Source organism: Heterodontus francisci, chromosome 9, assembly GCF_036365525.1.
Source record: "Heterodontus francisci isolate sHetFra1 chromosome 9, sHetFra1.hap1, whole genome shotgun sequence".
Lineage (NCBI taxonomy): Eukaryota > Metazoa > Chordata > Chondrichthyes > Heterodontiformes > Heterodontidae > Heterodontus > Heterodontus francisci.
Genome location: NC_090379.1, coordinates 47,365,997 through 47,385,722, shown reverse-complemented (window position 1 = coordinate 47,385,722; position 19,726 = coordinate 47,365,997). Strand labels below are relative to the sequence as shown.

The window sequence follows — 19,726 nt, the reverse complement described above, 5'->3', positions numbered from 1 at the left end:
TATGCTAGGTATCTCTCTGTCTCAGTGTCCAGCATCATAGTGAAAAATAAGTCAATAAAGTAAGTCTTCTCATTTAAAGCATCTTCACAAAAATGCACATTTGTTATTTTGATTAATAGTAAGATAAATTTTCAATGCCTTTATCTTTCAAAATTATCTCTGCAGCTCCCTATGTAAGAATTTTTTTTTTATTGTGGCCCCCCCATGTACAAAGGCTGGACACCACCCACCCCTTTCTTTCCTTTTCTCTCTCTCTTCCCCCACTCCCTAGCAGCTAGGTTATTTTAAAACGCAAGTTTAAAGGCTTGTGTGTTATGTAAACTCATTTTAAAAAGTCACTTGGGGAATGTTTCGATTTCCGCGCTCTGGCACGCATTACTTTCACTTGGGACACAAGCTCAGTGACAGGTTGAAAGTTCCTGTACTCTTACTTGTATATAAATGTTGCAATTCTGCTACTGTCCATTTGGAATCACATTGTTCCAGAACTTGCTTTGAGGGGAAAAGATTTTACGGTAGACAGGCAATGGCTAGCATTTAAAGAACTAATTCATGGTTTAACAACAAATTTACATTCCTTTGAGGCAGAGAGATTGGGAAGGGTTTATGTCCAAAGGGACCTGTGTGTCCTTGTTCATAAGTCACTGAAAGCTAACATGCAGGTGCATCACGGACGGTAACTGGTATGTTGGCCTTTATTGCAAGAAGAATTGAGTACAGGAGTAAAGAAGACTTTCTGCAATTGTATAAAGCCTTGGTGAGATCTCACCTGGAGTTTTGTGTACAGTTTTAGTCTCCTTACTGAAGGAAGGATATACTTGCCATAGAGGGAGTGCAATGAAGGTTCACCAGACTGATCCCTGGGATGACAGGATTGTCCTATGAGAAGAGATTGGGGAAACTGGGCCTATAGGAAAAGCTTTTTCACCCAGAGGGTGGTGGGTGTCTGAAATTCACTGCCAGGAACGATGGTGGAGGCAGAAACCCTCAACTCATTTAAAAGGTACCTAGACATGTACCTGAAGTGCTGTAACTGGTAAGGCTATGGACCAGGTGCTGGAAGGTGGGATTAGATTGGGCAGCTAGTTTTTTCGGCCGGCATAGACTCAATCAGCTGAATGGCCTCCTGTGCCATAATTTTTCGATGGTTCTATATTCTCTAGAGTTTAGAAGAATGAAGGATGATCTCATTGAAGCATACAAAATTCTTACAGGGCTCAACAGGTTAGATGCAAGAAGGATGTTTCCCCGGCTTGGGGGTCTAGAGCCAGAGGACACAGTCTCAGAATAAGGGGTAGGCCACTTAGGACTGAAATGAGGATGAATTTCTTCACTCAGATGGTGGTGAATCTTTGGAATTCTCTACCCCAGAGGGCTGTGGCAGCTTAGTCATTGAGTATATTCAAGACCAAGATCGATAGATTTCTAGATACTAAAGATATCAAGGGATATGGGGTTAGTGCGGGAAAGTGGCATTGAGGTAGAAGACCAGTCATGATCTAGTTGAATGGCGGAGCAGTCTTGAGAGGCCGAATGGCCTACTCCTCCTATTTCCTATGTTTCCTAATAGGCTCTGGGATTAAGATGAGTGAATTTTCCATCACTAAGTTAGGCTGCCCTCTCTTTATCTTTTTCTCATTATGTTCCCAGAAAGTGGAAGGGTTGTTCTCCCGGCTGGCTCCCTTTACAGGAATTCACTTAAAGGCGTGTCGATGAAATGTGCCACCCAGAAAACATATTCTGCTATTCTCGATACTAATAGGACCTATTTTGATGGGCCAATAAGGGTCACACCGGGTTGTCACCAAACAAGAATCTGCATACCAAGTGCCCCTTTTAGGGCACCATTAATAAGAAAGAAACATATGGTCCAATTAAACTAAAAGAAGCTCAATATAAGCAAAGGGAACCTTCCCAACTAAATCAGTGACTGAGTGGTAAAGAATTGGCACTCGCTACTGAATTCAAATAAAGTTGCCCACAGAGATTGGATTTCACCTTTCCCGTGTTTGAATCTGGCACCAAGTCAAGGCATCCAGGCATTGAGCAACAGTGGTGTCGTCAAACAGGGTAAGCAGCCAGTCATACAGTTTAAGGTGATTGGCAAAAGAAGCAACAGTGACATGAGGAAAAACTTTTTTACACCGCGGTCAGTTAGGATTTGAAATGCACTGCTTGAGAGTGTGGTGGAGACATTCAAGGTCTTCAAAAGAGAACTGGATAATTATCTGAAGAGAAGAAAAGGCAGGGGAGTGAGACTAGGTGAGCCGGCAAGGGCACAGTGGGAATTCTGTGCTGTAACCATTCTATGATTCTATGTTGAAGTATTCTCGCACCTAGCAAACTATGAAGTAAAATGCACTGATTATCCTTCACTTACTATTAAAATTTACAGCAAAATGATGTTTGGGACATATACATGGGATTAAGACAGAAGCTGAAATATAATTAACAAACTTTAAAAATAATAATTTAATATGTGACATTCTACAAATATAAAATTACATTTTCAGGGCCAGTGAGGATGTTCATCAGTAATAATGAACTTAACATGCCATTAAAAGCGCAGTTGCACCTCATTCAACAAGATACAACTTTTTCCAGGGTTTTTGCAGTGAGACTAATAGTGTAAAAAGACAAGTTCTCATCAGTTCAGTGATTTCTAATTGATTTCAAACTGGGAGAACTTCAACAGTACACCCTATGGAGAAGCATAGAATCATTGACATCAACTTCTATATTCCCCGTTTGACTGTGCATGTGCAGACTACAGAGGTTGCTGTCAGTTTCAGAGCAGTAACAATTCTGAACGCTTGACGGTTTCGTAGTCATTGCTACCACAAATCTGGGCTATAACATTATCAGTGTCAAATTGTAACCTGAGGTGCCCACTAGTTGGGAAAGACCTCAAGCATGCTGATGGGCACCTAATGTTCCCTGTGCAAGGCCATAAGGCCACTTGGGCACAGAGTATCATGAAAGAGAGACAGGCAGGCAGGGCAATCCCACCCAAACGGGCAGGACCCATTCTGGACCTGTAAATCGTTGTCTTTGTCAGGACAAGGAGCAGACCCATAGAAGGTCCACTGACTTACCCACTCCTGTTTCTGCAGCCCAGTTCCCATTAAACTCCTGATCACCCACCTTCCTTTCTGGCTTTTAACTGATATTAGAAATGGTTCCCTTTCATCAAGTACTGCCCTCCTATCTTTTGAAACTGCCAGAATCATCCCCTTTCAAAATAAAGAAACCACACACGGCCCCTCTGTTCTTGTTAACTACCATCTCTGACCTCCCTTTCCACCCCAAGTTCCTTGAACATGTTGTCATTTCCCAGATTTGTGCCCAACTTTTGTGCAACTCCCGGTTTGACTCCCTCCAACCAGATTTCCACCCTTTCAACAACACTGAAAAGACTCTTATCAAGGTCAAAAATGACATTCTATCTGACTATAACTATCGTGCATTACCTTTTTTTTTTTACCTCCTTCATTTCTCTCCAACCTTTAAAACAATCACGTGATCCTCCTCCAAAGCTTCTCTATTGTATAGTACAATGGGACTGTCTTCACATGATTATACTGTTAACTATTCAGTTGTAGCCAGTGTGCTCCAGCAATGGCTTCTCTCCATACTTCCTCACCGTCATCTCTGGAGTCCTGCCAGGATCCATCCTTGGCCTCTCCTCTTCCTCGTCCACCTGCTGCCCCTTTGCAACATTATCTGAAATCATGGTCAACTTCCACATGTCTGCTGATGCCACTTAGTGATTTCTACATAGATTTGTACTTTGGCTTAAGAATAACAATATTGAAATTTGCTGATACTACAAAAATGAAGGATTTGACTAACAGCTAGGCAGTTTTCAGGAGCATATAGTTTAGTAGAATGGACAGGTGTGTCAAAATGTGTATGGTGATACATTTTGGGAGAGAAAGTTATAATATACACTCAATGGAAAGATGTTCGAGTTTGGATAGCTGAAACCCAGATCATAAGAAATAGGAGCAGGAATAGGCCATTTGAGCCCTCGAGCCTGCTCCACCATTCAATAAAATCATGGCTGATGTGATTGTGGCCTTAACTCCAATTTCCTGCCTACCCAACCCCACACCCCCCCTATAACCATTAACTTGTACATCAAAAAGCTGCCTAATTCAGCCTTGAATATTTTCAATGACCCAGTCTCCAATGCTCTCTGGGGAAGAGAATTCCAAAGATTAACAACCCTCTGAGAGAAGAAATTCCTCCTTATCTCCATCTTAAATGGGAGATCCCTTATTTTGAAACTGTGATCCCTCGTTCTAGATTCCCCCATGAGGGGAAACATCCTCTCAGCATCTACCCCTCAGAATCTTATATGTTTTAATAAGATCACCTCTCAATCTTCTAAACTCCAATGAGTACAGGTCCAACCTGCTCGCCCTTTCCAGGAATAAGCCTTGTGAACCTTCTCTGAACAGCTTCCAATACAAGTACATCCCTCCTTAAGTAAGGAGTCCAAAACTGTATGCAGTACTCTAGGTGCAGTCTTGCCAGTGCCCTGTACAGTTGTAGCAAAACTTTCCTACTTTTATACTCCATCCAACATTCCATTTGCCTTTCAAACATTTGCTGTCCCTACATGCTATCTTTTTGTGATTCATGTACAAGAACACCCAGATTCTTTGTACCGCAGCATTCTGCAATCTCGCTCCATGTAAATAATACTCCACTTTGGCGGGAAGAATAGAAAGGCAAACAGCCTCGCATTTTCCCACATTATACTCCGGCTGCTAAATTTTTGCCCACTCACTTAACCTATCTATATCTCTTTGCCGACACTTTTTGTGTCTTCCTCACAACTTGCTTTCCTACTTATCATTGTATCGTCTGCAAATTTGGTTACAGTACATTCGGTCCCTTCATCCAAGTCATTAATATAGAACGTAAATAGTTGAGGCCCCAGCACTGATCACTGTGGCATTCCACTAGTTACAGTTTGCCAACCTGAAAATGCCCCATTTATCCCAACTCTTTAAAAGACAGGACCTCTAGGGTTGTAATCTCGGGATTACTCCCTGTGCCATGTGCCAGTGAAGCTAGAAATAGGAAGATAGTGCAGCTAAACACGTGGCTGAACAGCTGGTGTAGAAGGGAGGGTTTCAGATATCTGGACCATTGGAATCTTTTCAGGGACAGATGGGACCTGTACAAGAAGGACGAGTTGCATCTAAACTGGAGGGGCACAAATATCCTGGCTGCGAGGTTTGCTAGCGTCACTCGGGAGGGTTTAAACTAGTGTGGCAGGGGGGTGGGAACCAGAGCAGTAGGACAGCAAGTGAAATAAATGAGGGGGAACTAGTAAATAAGGCCAGTAAGACTAAGAGGAAGAGCAGGCAGGGAGATGTTGCGGAGCACAGCGGGACTGGTGGTCTGACGTGCATTTGTTTCAATGCGAGAAGTATAACAGGTAAAGCAGATGAACTTAGAGCTTGGATTAGTACTTGGAACTATGATGTTGTTGCCATTACAGAGACTTGGTTGAGGGAAGGACAGGATTGGCAGCTAAATGTTCCAGGATTTAGAAGCTTCAGGCGGGATAGAGGGGGATGTAAATGGGGTGGGGGAGTTGCATTACTTGTTAAGGAGAATATCACAGCTGTACTGCAGGAGGGCACCTTGGAGGGGTCGTGCAGCGAGGCAATATGGGTGGAGCTCAGGAATAGGAAGGATGCAGTCACTATGTTGGGGGTTTTCTACAGGCCTCCCAACAGCCAGCGGGAGGTAGAGGAGCAGATACGTAGACAGATTTTGGAAAGATGTAAAGGTAACACGGTTGTGGTGGTGGGTGATTTTAACTTCCCCTATATTGACTGGGACTCACTTAGTGCTAGGGGCTTAGATGAGGCAGAATTTGTAAGGAGAATCCAGGAGGGCTTCTTGAAACAATATGTAGATAGTCCAACTAGGGATGGGGCCGTACTGGACCTGGTATTGGGGAATGAGCCCGGCCAGGTGGTCAAAGTTTCAGTAGGGGAGCATTTCGGGAACAGTGACCATAATTCCATAAGTTTTAAGGTACTTGTGGATAAGGATAAGAGTAGTCCTCGGGTGAAAGTGCTAAATTGGGGGAAGGCTAATTATAACAATATTAGGCAGGAACTGAAGAACTTAGATTGGGGGCGGCTGTTTGAGGGTAAATCAACTTCTGACATGTGGGAGTCTTTCAAATGTCAGTTGATTAGAATCCAGGACCAGCATGTTCCTGTGAGGAAGAAGGATAAGTTTGGCAAGTTTCGGGAACCTTGGATAACGCGGGATATTGTGAGCCCAGTCACAAAGAAAAAGGAAGCATTCGTAAGGGCTGGAAGGCTAGGAACAGACGAATCCCTTGAGGAATATAAAGACAGTAGAAACGAACTTAAGCAAGGAGTCAGGAGGGCTAAAAGGGGTCATGAAAAGTCATTGGCAAACAGGATTAAGAATAATCCCAAGGCTTTTTATACATATATAAAGAGCAAGAGGGTAACTAGGGAAAGAGTTGGCCCGCTCAAGGACAGAGAAGGGAATCTATGTGTGGAGCCAGAGGAAATGGGCAAGGTACTAAATGAGTACTTTGCATCAGTATTCACCAAAGAGAAGGACTTGGTGGATGATGAGCCTAGGGAAGGGAGTGTAGATAGTCTCAGTCATCTCATTATCAAAAAGGAGGAGGTGTTGGGTGTCTTGCAAAGCATTAAGGTAGATAAGCCCCCAGGGCCTGATGGGATCTACCCCAGAATACTAAGGGAGGCAAGGGAAGAAATTGCTGGGGCCTTGACAGAAATCCTTGCATCCTCATTGGCTACAGGTGAGGTCCCAGAGGACTGGAGAATAGCCAATGTTGTTCCTTTGTTTGTTTAAGAAGGGTAGCAAGGATAATCCAGAAAATTATAGGCCGGTGAGCCTTACATCAGTGGTAGGGAAATTATGCGAGAGGATTCTTCGGGACAGGATTTACTGCCATTTGGAAACAAACAAACTTATTAGCGAGAGGCAGCATGGTTTTGTGAAGGGGAGGTCGTGTCTCACTAATTTAATTGAGTTTTTTGAGGAAGTGACAAAGATGATTGATGAGGGAAGGGCAGTGGATGTTGTCTATATGGACTTCAGTAAAGCCTTTGACAATGTCCCTCATGGCAGACTGGTACAAAAAGTGAAGTCACACGGGATCAGAGGTGAGCTGGCAAGATGGATATAGAACTGGCTCTGTCATAGAAGACAGAGGGTAGTAGTGGAAGGGTGCTTTTCTGAATGGAGGGATGTGATTAGTGGTGTTCCGCAGGGATCAGTGCTGGGACCTTTGCTCTTTGTAGTATATTTAAATGATTTGGAGGAAAATGTAGCTGGTATGATTAGTAAGTTTGCGGACGACCGAAAGGTTGGTGAAGTTGCGGATAGTGATGAAGATTGTCAGAGGATACAGCAGGATATAGATCGGTTGGAAACTTGGGCGGAGAAATGTCAGATGGAGTTTAATCCGGACAAATGTGAGGTAATGCATTTTGGAAGATCTAATGCAGGTGGGAAGTATACAGTAAATGGCAGAACCCTTAGGAGTATTGACAGGCAGAGAGATCTGGGCGCACAGGTCACTGAAAGTGGCAACGCAGGTGGATAAGGTTGTCAAGAAGGCATACGGCATGCTTGCCTTCATCGGTCGGGGCATAGAGTATAAAAATTGGCAAGTCATGCTGCAGCTGTACAGAACTTTAGTTAGGCCACACTTAGAATATTGCGTGCAATTCTGGTTGCCACACTACCAGAAGGACGTGGAGGCTTTGGAGAGGGTACAGAGGAGGTTTACCAGGATGTTGCCTGGTCTGGAGGGCATTAGCAATGAGGAGAGGTTGGAAAAACTCGGATTGTTTTCACTGGAACGACGGAGGTGGAGGGGTGACATGATGGAGGTTTACAAAGTTATGAGCGGCATGGACAGAGTGGATAGTCAGAAGCTTTTTCCCAGGCTGGAAGAGTCAGTTACTAGGGGACATAGGTTTAAGGTGCGAGGGGCAAAGTTTAGAGGGGATGTGCGAGGGTGGTGAGTGCCTGGAACTTGCTGCCGGGGGAGGTGGTGGAAGCAGGTACGATAGCAACGTTTAAGAGGCATCTTGACAAATACATGAATAGGATGGGAATAGAGGGATACGGGTCCCCGGAGGTGCAGAAGGTTTTAGTTTAGGCAGGCATCGAGATCGGCGCAGGCTTGGAGGGCCGAATGGCCTGTTCCTGTGCTGTACTGATTAGATTAGAGATACAGCACTGAAACAGGCCCTTCGGCCCACCGAGTCTGTGCCGAACATCAACCACCCATTTATACTAATCCTATATTCCTACCAAACATCCCCACCTGTCCCTATATTTCCCTACCACCTACCTATACTAGTGACAATTTATAATGGCCAATTTACCTGTCAACCTGCAAGTCTTTTGGCTTGTGGGAGGAAACCGGAGCACCCGGAGAAAACCCACGCAGACACAGGGAGAACTTGCAAACTCCACACAGGCAGTACCCGGAATCGAACCCGGGTCCCTGGAGCTGTGAGGCTGCAGTGCTAACCACTGCGCCACTGTGTTAATTAGCCAATCCTCTGTCCATGAGCTCTTATGTGGCACCTTATTGAATGCCTTTGGGAAATCTAAATACACAGTATCTACTGGTTCCTCTTTATCCTCCCTGCTTGTTACATCCTCAAGAACTTTAATAAATTTGTCAAACATGATTTCCTTTAAAACGATTTTGACTCTGCCTGATTGCATTATGATTATGTCCTGCTACTACTACTTAATAATGGATCCTGGAATTTTCTCAATGACAGACGTTAGGCTAACTGGCCTAGTTCCCTGCTTTCTGTCTCCCTCCTTTCTTGAATAGAGGTGTTAAATTTGCAGTTTTCCAATCCGCTGGGACCTTTCCAGAATCTAGGGAATTTTGGAAGATTACAGCTGATGCAGCAATTTATTTTAAGACCCTCGGATGCAGGTTATCAGGTCCAGCATAATTCCCTGAATATTCAAATGCAGGTACATTGAACTTTTAAAAAAAAAGCTAATAGTGATTTGTCTTTTATCAATACAGGCATAGAGGTGCAGTTGTAAAAAGGTACAAGAAAATGGCAAGGCCGCAGTTAAGAATACTATATGCTGTTTTGGGTACCTTGAACCCATTGAGATCATATAGCATAGACTAAGCAGGATGATGCCAGAGATTGGAAACTATACTTATCAGGGGAGATTTGAGGTACTGGGATTTTTGCCACTGAAGCAATGATTCAATAGAGGTTTTGAAAATTATAGTGCATTGGCAGGGTAAATAGGGAAAGACCATTTTCTTTGGGGAGTCAGTGACAAAGGAGTGTTTAAAATGGTCAGAGTAAGAAGAGAGGTGAAGAACAATTTCCTTACACAAAATTATTGGAGCATGGAGCAAAGACCATTCAATCTTTTAACCTATAGAATCATAGACCTTTGCAGCAAAGGAGATGGACATTTAGCCCCTAATGTTAGCTTTGTGCTGGAGCAATACAAAACCATTTTTTTTCCATATAGTCCTGTATCCTCCTCTGTTTCAACTGTTTAATTTTCCCTAATATGGATAAAGGAAGGTACAGGGCTGTTAGAACAGAGCAGGCACTAGGATTAGCTTTGGATTGCTCTAGCCTAGAGCTAGCACAAACCCTATGTGCTGTAATCTTCTGTGAGTCCATGTGAGCAGAGCTCTGTGTACATGTAAGTACAGTTATCTAAAGCTCTGATTTCATCCACCCAGGCAGTGTACACAGGAAGTATATTCATGGCTGCTTACTTGCACCACACTGAGAAGCCCTTCTCATAATGTGTCTCTTGGTGCAATATAACAGCTGTGATAGAATTTTGTTAGCATAAATCTCTCTCTTCACTCTGCCTTCGTCTCCCTGCACTGCATACCACCAACTAGTTGGATAACCGGTTTCCAAGCCTCGACCCATGTCATTCTAAGCCAACTGCAATGAAGTGTATGAGTGCAAGCTAGGGTCCAAATCATTGTATGGACATTTTCCCCATCTCTTTGGGATGATATCTGATCTTTATTGGGTACATTCTCCCAATAAGGCTGAGATTGGGAACTCATGCTCTGCACCATCTCAAGAAACACATTTTATTTTTAATCAGCTTAAAATTGGTTGAAACAGAAGCTTTTGCTTGTCACAGAAGCAGTATATATGATTTACCATCAATGTTTAACACTTCAGTGTTTCATGAAAACTTATTAAAATAAAGTTTTTTCCAAGATATTTTAGTTTCTTACATTGATCCAGGGAAGTCTTCATTTATTGATCATATGGTAACTCTTCATACCACCCTATCTCTCAAATCTCAGACACTCCTCTATTCCCCCTAAGCACTCAACTGCTCTGACTCTGGCCTCTTAAGCATCTCTTCTGTCTTCATCCCAACGTTGATAGTCGCATCATCAGCTTCCAGGATTCTACTCAATTAATCCTTTAAAAATATCCTAAAAACGAATTGTTTTGACCAAGGTTTTGCTTATCCACCCTAATCTCTCTAAGCTTGCTGTCTGTTTTTCTTTTGCCAATCTGTGAATTTCTTGTATTTTTTTTTATTAAAGGTGCAAGTTTCTGCTCAAACTCATTTGCGTATCACCAAATGTAAAATCTTGCATGAACCAGCACAATTGGGCAGCGTTTTAGAATTTTTTTAAATTTTGCATTAAAAAAATATTCCTTGATAAGTTTGAGTGGTAACTGGTGTCGTTTTATTAATACAGCTGAAAATGGATTAATCACAAAAATAATTACTTTAATCCAGAGTTTCTGGTCCACCACCTTTGAGTAACCCAATTTTAAATAACTGAAAGTTACTTAAAAGAAAACTATACAGAACTGTTTACCAGTTACATTGGTTTGCAGTAGTCAGTTTCTTAGTAAATTAAAAAAAACTTAAAAGGTGACTATTGGTGTCTTTAAAAAAAAGTCTTAATTATAAGAGCCTCTTTGAACGTCCCGAACGGGCACAATTAGTGGAAACGCACCGTGGATTCATTTGATTTGGGGGTGTAGTCAGTTTGTGGGTGGACCTGGCTTCCAACACGACTTTTTTTTAAACCAGTGTAAGAGATTGTGGAAAACTGAGTTTGTATTGGATGTAATTTGCACTTGAAATTCCTCGATGGTTTGCGCAAATTGTGCTGGAAATACTGATGCAACCTAGTAAAAACTCGAGGCCCACGTCTTTTACTGAATTCGACTAATTATTTACTTTTTACACCTATGCTAGGTTATGCCTCTTCATATCTAACAGTGTACAGTGAGTATGGTGTGGACATCTTTGATGTGAACACAATGGAATGGGTCCAAACAATTCCTCTTCGGAAGGTACTGAAGTTGGTCACAAGGTCCAATATGATGCAAAAGTCTGTTTTTAACTATTGCATATCTTACATAAGACAGTATTCAAATTGAATTTTATTTTTTAAACCAGATCAGACCATTAAATGCTGAAGGTACACTAAATCAACTCAACTCAGAACCTCCACGGTTAATATATTTCAAGAATAACTACTCAGGTTTGTTTCATTAATTTGATACGTATTTATTAGAGAGCATATCACACCTTTCTGTATTAGAGAAGTGGACTTCTGCTTTGAGACTATGTTTGGCAAGTCAAATATTTACCATTTTGTCCTGAACTCTAGCTTTTAAATGTTACAGTGCAGTTAGTCCCAAACACAGTTGCACGGTACCCTGCACTGCTGCACCTTACCCTGTTCAAATCAGCATGTAATTTCACTTTCATGAGCCCGTTGCAACTGAGAGTAAAGGCATGTTCAACAAAAGATAGTTTTTGCCATGGATTTGTGTTTAGATGTGTGAGATTTTTTTTTTAAGTAAAAAGTATGGGAAATTTATAATCTCATCATTATTTTTCATTTTAATTGAACATTTTTAAACATTATTTCATTGACATACCACTGTAATGTTGTGTTAAGCTATTTTGCTAAATAAAATCCAGCATGTACTCAATTTTATTCCAACTGTGTTTAGTTGAGAATTACCAACATTCTGATGGTCAGAAAATTGATGTTTTGCAAGTGTGAAAATCAGAAATCACATTTGAAGCAACACTTAACACTGCGTGCAATGTGGTGTGCTGCTTTTTTCAGGAATTATTTTTTAAAAGGTGAATGAGGTCTTAAAGAAGCCAAGGTAAATACACCACACAGTGTAGTACTGAGCAATATAGAGCAGTCTATGGTCTGTGCCGATTTAAATTATCTCAACTGGCGTAATAGTGGGGACACTACAGTAGTGTTCCTGAATTAGGCAAGAAAAAAATCAACCAGGACTCCCACTCCTGACAACTATCCTGTGATCCCCCATGGTATAACTACATATGAGAATAGTGAGTGAAGACGAGGTAGGAGTAGCCTGCCAACATTCACTGGGCTTGCACCTGAAAAACCACTTGGGCAAAATTCTGGACAGCTACCCAATGGCATTTCTGTTACCCTACTCGCACATCAGTTACAATCTTTAAGACTGAAGGCGAGGAAAAACTCTTAAAGGACCCATATGCCGTTGAATAACTGAGTATCTCAAAAGCAAAATTTTTTAATTTCTCCAGTTAATTAGTTCCCAGGTATTTGTTCATGAAAGGTCAGTCATAACTCTATCTTTGGAGAGATAACCTTTGTATGACTTGTAATATAACCATACGTCCACACTACCACAAGCTGAGACTGGTAGAATTACTTCACTGTTGCCCTTTAACATCATTTTTAACATCTTGGCTATAATTTCACATGAGGTATAGAAGCCTCATGCTTTAATTGGTTGACACAATTGGCTTTCTGGTAGGCATTCATTTCAAACAAACATTGTTTACAGAGCGAGATGATTTGAGTGTACCAGACACTTCAGACAACAGCAGAAAACAGATGCTCAGAACCCGCAGCAAAAAGCGGTTTGCTTTTAAGATACCAGAAGAGGAAAGGTTACAACAAAGACGGTAGGGTAACTCCCTTGAGCAATGTTGCAGTGCATATCATTTGAGAGATGTTGAACCATTTTTATGAGCAATTTCAGAACTTTTGATTTACATGCATTACCTATGTTTTCACACCAGGGAGATGCTAAGAGATCCTGAGATGCGGTCAAAACTGATATCAAATCCAACAAACTTTAACCATGTGGCTCACATGGGACCAGGAGATGGCATGCAAGTCCTTATGGATCTCCCACTGGTAAATATGGAGGAGGGATAGTGAAACTGCAATATTTTGTCCAACTGAAATGTTTATTTTCCATTTTGTTAGATTACAAACTTGTCATAGGAAACAATGCAGAAACACTGATAAGTATTGTGCCCAAATTATTTTGTAAATTATCTAAACTGCTGTGATTATTTGCTTAACCCATGCATTTACAACAAAGGTGAAAAATTAATTGTGAGGAATTGGGATTAGTCTTGAGTGCCATAAACAAATTTCTAAGAGTAATTGAAATGTTCAAAAAGTTCTCCAGCTTTATTCATCTAACAATATCACATTCTAAACTGTTAAGTCTACGCCATAACTGAGCTCACCCATGTTTGCACATCCTAGTTTTCTTTTTACATTATATCCTTTATGTACCTCATTCTTTTTAATTAGAGAGCATCTCTTCACTAAGTTTCACACTGCAGTGGAAAGATAACTTGTTAAATCAGGAAACTTACTGGCACCAAGTCATTTATCATGTCTTGCATGTATAGGCTGAGCATTTATGATGAGAGTAACCACAGAAAAAATGCTTGTGCAAACATCTGTTATGAGGTCATGTAAAAAGCAGCAATTATATTTGAAAGGTCCAATGAACATTTGGATTATTTCAGTTCAATCCTTTTTAAAGTTACTTTACAGTTCTGTAACAACGTTCTAGTGTATTCAATATATAAAGAATGTCTTTGTGGGTTTTGAAATATTAAACTTATACAAGCAGCAAGCTAAACCTCTTGTCATTTTTAAATGCTTTATCATTCTAAAATAATCACCATGAAAGTTGGACTTCAGTATGTTTTTATGAAATAGGAATTTTTTGATAGGCTGATTTTAATTACTGAAATATAAAATGGTATGTTTTAAATGTTTGTGGGAATCATAGAGTAGCACACTAATTTATTTGATGTTTTTCCTGAGATAATTAACTAGTCTGTTTCCTTTTGTTGACTTAGCAGAATGAGTTTCCTTCCCCCTCATCCTCTCTACACCATGCCCTGATATCTCCTCCAACCAACTTCGAGCACGTCTATCACATGAGCCCACTCTCTGCTGAAATCTATCTCCAGAATGATTATTCCTCACTGCAAGGCTTCCCTCTGCTCTCTTCCTCTTCCTGTCCCTCTTCCTGTTCCTCAGCCAGGGTAGGAATGCCTATCCCAAAGTGCAGCTGGTTATATCCTCAAAACAAAATCATCTTCAGCTCAATGTTATAAAGATATTGAGCATTTTTTGAAAAGGGGAAACAAATTACAATGTAATCTTTCACTTGTTGCTGCAGAGCGTGTCGCCAGTATCGCAGGATGAGCAGTTGAGAGAAAAACGCATTTCCCATTCCAATCTTTCAAGACAACAGCGCAGCAAACAGTATATTACACGTACAGCATCAGGTAATCACGTTTGCTTTGTGTAATTATATGGTCCTTTATATTAAATACCCTTGTATTGTACATGGGTGCTGCTAACATTATGATTAAGGAACAAAAGCATTTAATTGAGTTGGATGTTCTAGATCACTGCACAAGTGAAGGGCTTTGCTAATAGATTTCCATATATGGCTGTTTCTATTTTCATTATCATTAAAATAACACATTGTTGTTATAACTACATAGTGACTTATTTTAAGTCGTATTGCTTTTTCTTTTAAAAAAAAATCTCTTCCGTAGCTCCATCCCCTAGACACATTTGTGTGTGGGGAAGGGTATTGTTCTTTGAATCAATAATTCATGAAAATACATAAAGAAAAAGCATTCAGTATCACTATCTTCTCATGAGTAATGGCAACTTGCATTTATTTAGCACCTTTAACATAATAAAACATTCCAAGGCACTTTACAGGAGCATTATTAAACAAAATTTGAGCCACATAATTAGGGCAGATGAGATAGGTTTTAAGGAGTGTCTTAGAGGGGGAAAGAGAGATAGCGAAGAATTGAGGTTTAGGGAGGGAATGCCAAAGCTTAGGTCTTCAGAAGCTGAAGGCATGGTTGCCAGTGATGGAGAGATTAAAATACAGGATGCGCACGAGACCAGAATTGGAGGAGTACTGCTATCTCTGAGGGTTGTACAGCTGGAGGAAGGTACAGAGATGGGAACAGGGGCAAGGCCATGGAGAGTCCTACAAACAAAGATGAGAATTTTAAAGTTGAGTCATTGCATAACAGGAAGCCAGTGTAGGTCATCAAGTCCAGGGGTGATAGCTGAACAGGACTCTGTTCCATTTAAGATACAGGCAGCAGAGTTTTATATGGGCTTAAGTTTACGGAGGGTGGAAGATGGAAGGCCAGCCAGGATTGCATTGTAATAGTCAAATCTAGCAAGAATGAAGGTTTCAGCAGCAGATGAGCTAAGACGGGGACGGAGTTGGGTGATGAAAGTCGATGGAAATAGACGGTCTTAGTGATGGCGTGGATTTGTGGTCGGAATCTCATCTTGGGGTCAAATATGACACAAAGGTTGCAAACAGTTTGGCCCAGCCTCAGACAGTTGCCAGGGAGAGGGATGGAGTTGGTGACTAGTGTCACAAAAGGTTTTATTTTTGCACTAAAATCTTGGACTTCTATGTGTTTCAAAAAAAAGAAAAAGGATTTTGCTCGGTGAAAGGCACCTGCAAAAATAATTGGAATTCCTGTAGTGTTTTGAAAGGAAGTTCAGAACAAAGAGTTGAGCTTTATGGGTATTTTGAAAGGAAGTTAAACTTGTAAAAGGACAGTAAGGTCAGCAGTTTCAAGGAAATCACAGTGGTTTGACCTTTCGTCAGAGCAGATTGAGTGACAAGGGGGAGACACTGTGTCTAGACATGTGATCATGTTCAGGAAGGTGCTTTTTTCACTTTGGACCTGTTAAAAGCCTGTGAATTGGACAAAGAGCAGGCATTTGAAATCTTTGCTTGACTTACCTCGAGCCAGAGAGAAAAGACCCAGAAAAGTGCGACCTCTCTCTCCGTAAAGGAGACTCGCATCTCTTGAAAAAGGAATCCTGCATTTGAAAGTTAGCAGATTCCTGTTGTCTCCGGTCTCTGAAGAATTTCAGCGTCCAGTGAGATTCCTGCTGCCTCCTGTGTTCTAACAAAGTCCTGAAATCTGAAGAATTCTTCTACTGTTTGATTGCTGCTTCAAAACCCAAGCAGACCTGTTGCTATACCCCTGATGTGGCCTATGTGATGGCTGCTGCAGTTAAATTGACCTGAACACCTACCCATCACAGACTGTTCATCAACTTCGCCTGCAGAGACTTAGAGTGCATCCGACTATTCGACTCTGGGACACCTCGCCATACCGAAAGCATCCTACCAGAGCGTGAACCTCCATTATTTTTATTATTCCTTCTATTCCTAAGAAACTTTTGTAATGTAAAACACCCTTTTGAAACCGGTTAACCATTTCTTTATGAATGTATGTGTGTATGCAAGAGGGTTAAGGGATTATATAGATATAGATTTATCTTGTTAGTAGTTAAGACTTATTATTTCTTTTCTAATAAATAGTTAATGTTATTGTTTAAAGAGACCTGGCTTGGTGTGCTTTATACTGGGGGAAAAACACAATGTTTAATTTGACTAGTCTTCGGTAGGTGGGAAACTTTATTTGATGCTATGACCTGTGGAGTAGTGGGACTGAAGTAACAGTGCATTACTCCCACCTTGGTCATAACACTAGGGAATGGAGTTTGTGACTTTAGTTAAAATAATTAGATGAGCGCCAAGGCAGGAAAGCCTCTTCCTTGCTAGCTAAAGAAAGTAAGTAGGATATCAATAAATATCAGCCTACAGACCCAAGAGGCTTGTTAAATAGTAATCTTGGATTTTTGTTCTGGATTCAAAAACTAGTGCAAATGGGTAGAATGAACAGAACGTTTCATTTCTACACAATAGATGTAAAAGAACTTATTCAGAGATGAGCACTTAATATATATATATATAACAGTGCTGTATCTCTAAACTTAAACTTAAAAAAAAAAATGGGAGGAGGAGTTTTTTATTCGTTCATGGAATGTGGGCGTCGCTAGCCAGACCAACATTTATTGCCCATCCCTAATTGCCCTTGAGAAGGTGGTGGTGAGCTGCTGCCTTAAACCGCAGTAGTCCATGTGGGGTAGGTATACCCACAGTGCTGTTAGGAAGGGAGTTCCAGGATTTTGACCCAGTGACAGTGAAGGACGGCGATATAGTTCCAAGTCAGGATGGTGTGTGGCTTGGAGGGGAACTCGCAGGTCGTGGTGTACCCATGCATCTGCTGCCCTTGTCCTTCTAGTTGGTAGAGGTCACGGGTTTGCAAGGTGCTGTCATAGGAGCCTTGGTGTGTTACTGCCGTGCATCTTATAGATGATGCACACTGCTGCCACTCTCTGGTGGTGGAGGGAGTGAATGTTTGTAGATGGGGTGCCAGTCAAGCAGGCTGCTTTGTCCTGGATGGTGTTGAGTTTCTTGAGAGTTGTTGGAAATGCACCCATCCAGGCAAGTGGAGAGTATTCCATCACACTCCTGACTTGTGCCTTGTGGATATTGGACAGGCTTTGGGGAGTCAGGAGGTGAGTTAGTCGTCGGAGGATGCTTAGCCTCTGACCTGCTCTTGGAGCCACGGTATTTATATGAATACTCCAGTTCAGTTTCTGGTCAAGAGTAACCCCCAGGATGTTGACAGTGGGGGATTCAGCGATAGTAATGTCGTTGAATGTCATGGGGAGATGGTTAGATTCTCTCTCGTTGGAGATGGTCATTGCCTGTCACTAATGTGGCGCGAATGTTACTTGCCACTTATCAGCCCAAGCCTGGATATTGTCCAAGTCTTACTGCATTTCTACATGGACTGCTTCAGTACCTGAGGAGTCATGAATGGTGCTGAACATTGTGCTGTCATCAGCAAACATCCCCAGTTCTGACCTTATGATTGAAGGAAGGTCATTGATCAAGCAGTTGAAGATGGTTGGGCCTAGGACACTACCCTGAGGAACTCCTGCAGTGATGTCCTGGAGCTGAGTTGTTTGACCTCCAACAACTGCAACCATCTTCCTTTGCGCTATGTATGACTCCAACCAGCGGAGAGTTTTCTCCCTGATTCCCATTGACCTCAGTTTTGCTATGGCTCCTTGATGCCATAGTCTGTCAAATGCTGCCTTGAAGTCAAGGGCAGTCACTCTCTCCTCACCTGTTGAGTTCAGCTCTTTTGTCCATATTTGAACTATGGCTGTAATGAAGTCAGGAGCTGGGTGGCCTTGGCAGAAACCAAACATAGCGTCACTGGGCAGGTTATTGCTGAGCAAGTGCTGCTTGATAGCACTGTTGATGACACCTTCCATCACTTTACTGATGTTTGAGAGTAGTCTGAAGGGGCAATAATTGGCCGGGTTGGACATGTCCTGCTTTTTGTGTACAGAACATACCTGGGCAATTTTCCACATTGCTGGGTAGCTACCTGTGTTGTAGCTGTACTGGAACAGCTTGGATGGGGGCGCAGCAAGTCCTGGAGCATAGGTCTTCTATTGCCGGAATATTATCAGGGCCCATAGCCTTTGCAGTATCTAGTGCCTTCACTTATTTCTTGAGATCACGCTGAGTGAATCAAATTGGCTGAAGACTGGCATCTGTGATGCTGGGGACTTCAGGAGGAGGCTGAGATGGATCATCCACTCGACACTTCTGGCTGAAGATTGTTGCAAATAATTCTTTTGCACTGATGTGCTGTGCTCCCCATCATCGAGGGTGGGGATATTTGTGGAGCCACCTCCTCCAGTTAGTTGTTTAATTGTCCACCACCATTCACAACTGGATGTGGCAGGACTGCAGAGCTTAGATCTGATCCATTGGTTATGGGATTGCTTAGCTCTATCTATCACATGCTGCTTACACTGTTTGGCACACAAGTAGTCCATGGTTGTAGCTTCACCAAGTTGTCTCCTCATTTTGAGGTATGCCTCGTGCTGCTCCTGGCATGCCTTCCTGCATTCTTCATTGAACCAGGGTTGGTCCCCCAGCTTGATGGTAATGGTAGAGTGGGGGATATGCTGGGCCATGAGGTTACAGATTGTGGTTGAGTACAGTTCTGCTGCTGCTGATGGCCCACGGTGCCTTATGGATGCCCAGTTTTGCATTGCTAGATCTGTTCAAAATCTATCCCATTTAGCATGGTGGTAGTGCCACATGACACGATTGAGGGTATCCTTAATGTGAAGACGGGACTTCGTCTCCACAAGGACTGTGCGGTGGTCACTCCCACCGTTATGGACAGATGCATCTGCAGCAGGCAGATTGGTTGGACGAGATCAAATATATTTTTTCCTCTTGGTTCCTGCACCACCTGCCACAGACCCAGTCTAGCAGCTATGTCCTTTAGGACTCTGCCAGCTCGGTCAGTAGTGGTGCTACCGAGCCACTCTTGTTGGTGGACATTGAAGTCCCCCATCCAGAGTACTACCCTTGCCACCATCAGTACTTCCTCCAAGTGCTGTTCA

General features: G+C 42.1%; 1 protein-coding gene across 1 annotated transcript in view; it reads left to right on the top strand.

Annotated features, from left to right (window-relative positions):
• The window catches only part of cdc42bpb (CDC42 binding protein kinase beta (DMPK-like)), a 268,863-nt gene that overhangs the window by 244,977 nt on the left and 4,160 nt on the right, over positions 1-19,726 (top strand). Inside the window, exons 33-37 of the mRNA XM_068038967.1 lie at positions 11,299-11,396; positions 11,503-11,587; positions 12,909-13,029; positions 13,147-13,264; positions 14,559-14,667. Of these exons, the coding sequence (XP_067895068.1) occupies positions 11,299-11,396; positions 11,503-11,587; positions 12,909-13,029; positions 13,147-13,264; positions 14,559-14,667 (531 nt within the window). The remainder of the gene's footprint in view (positions 1-11,298; positions 11,397-11,502; positions 11,588-12,908; positions 13,030-13,146; positions 13,265-14,558; positions 14,668-19,726) is intronic.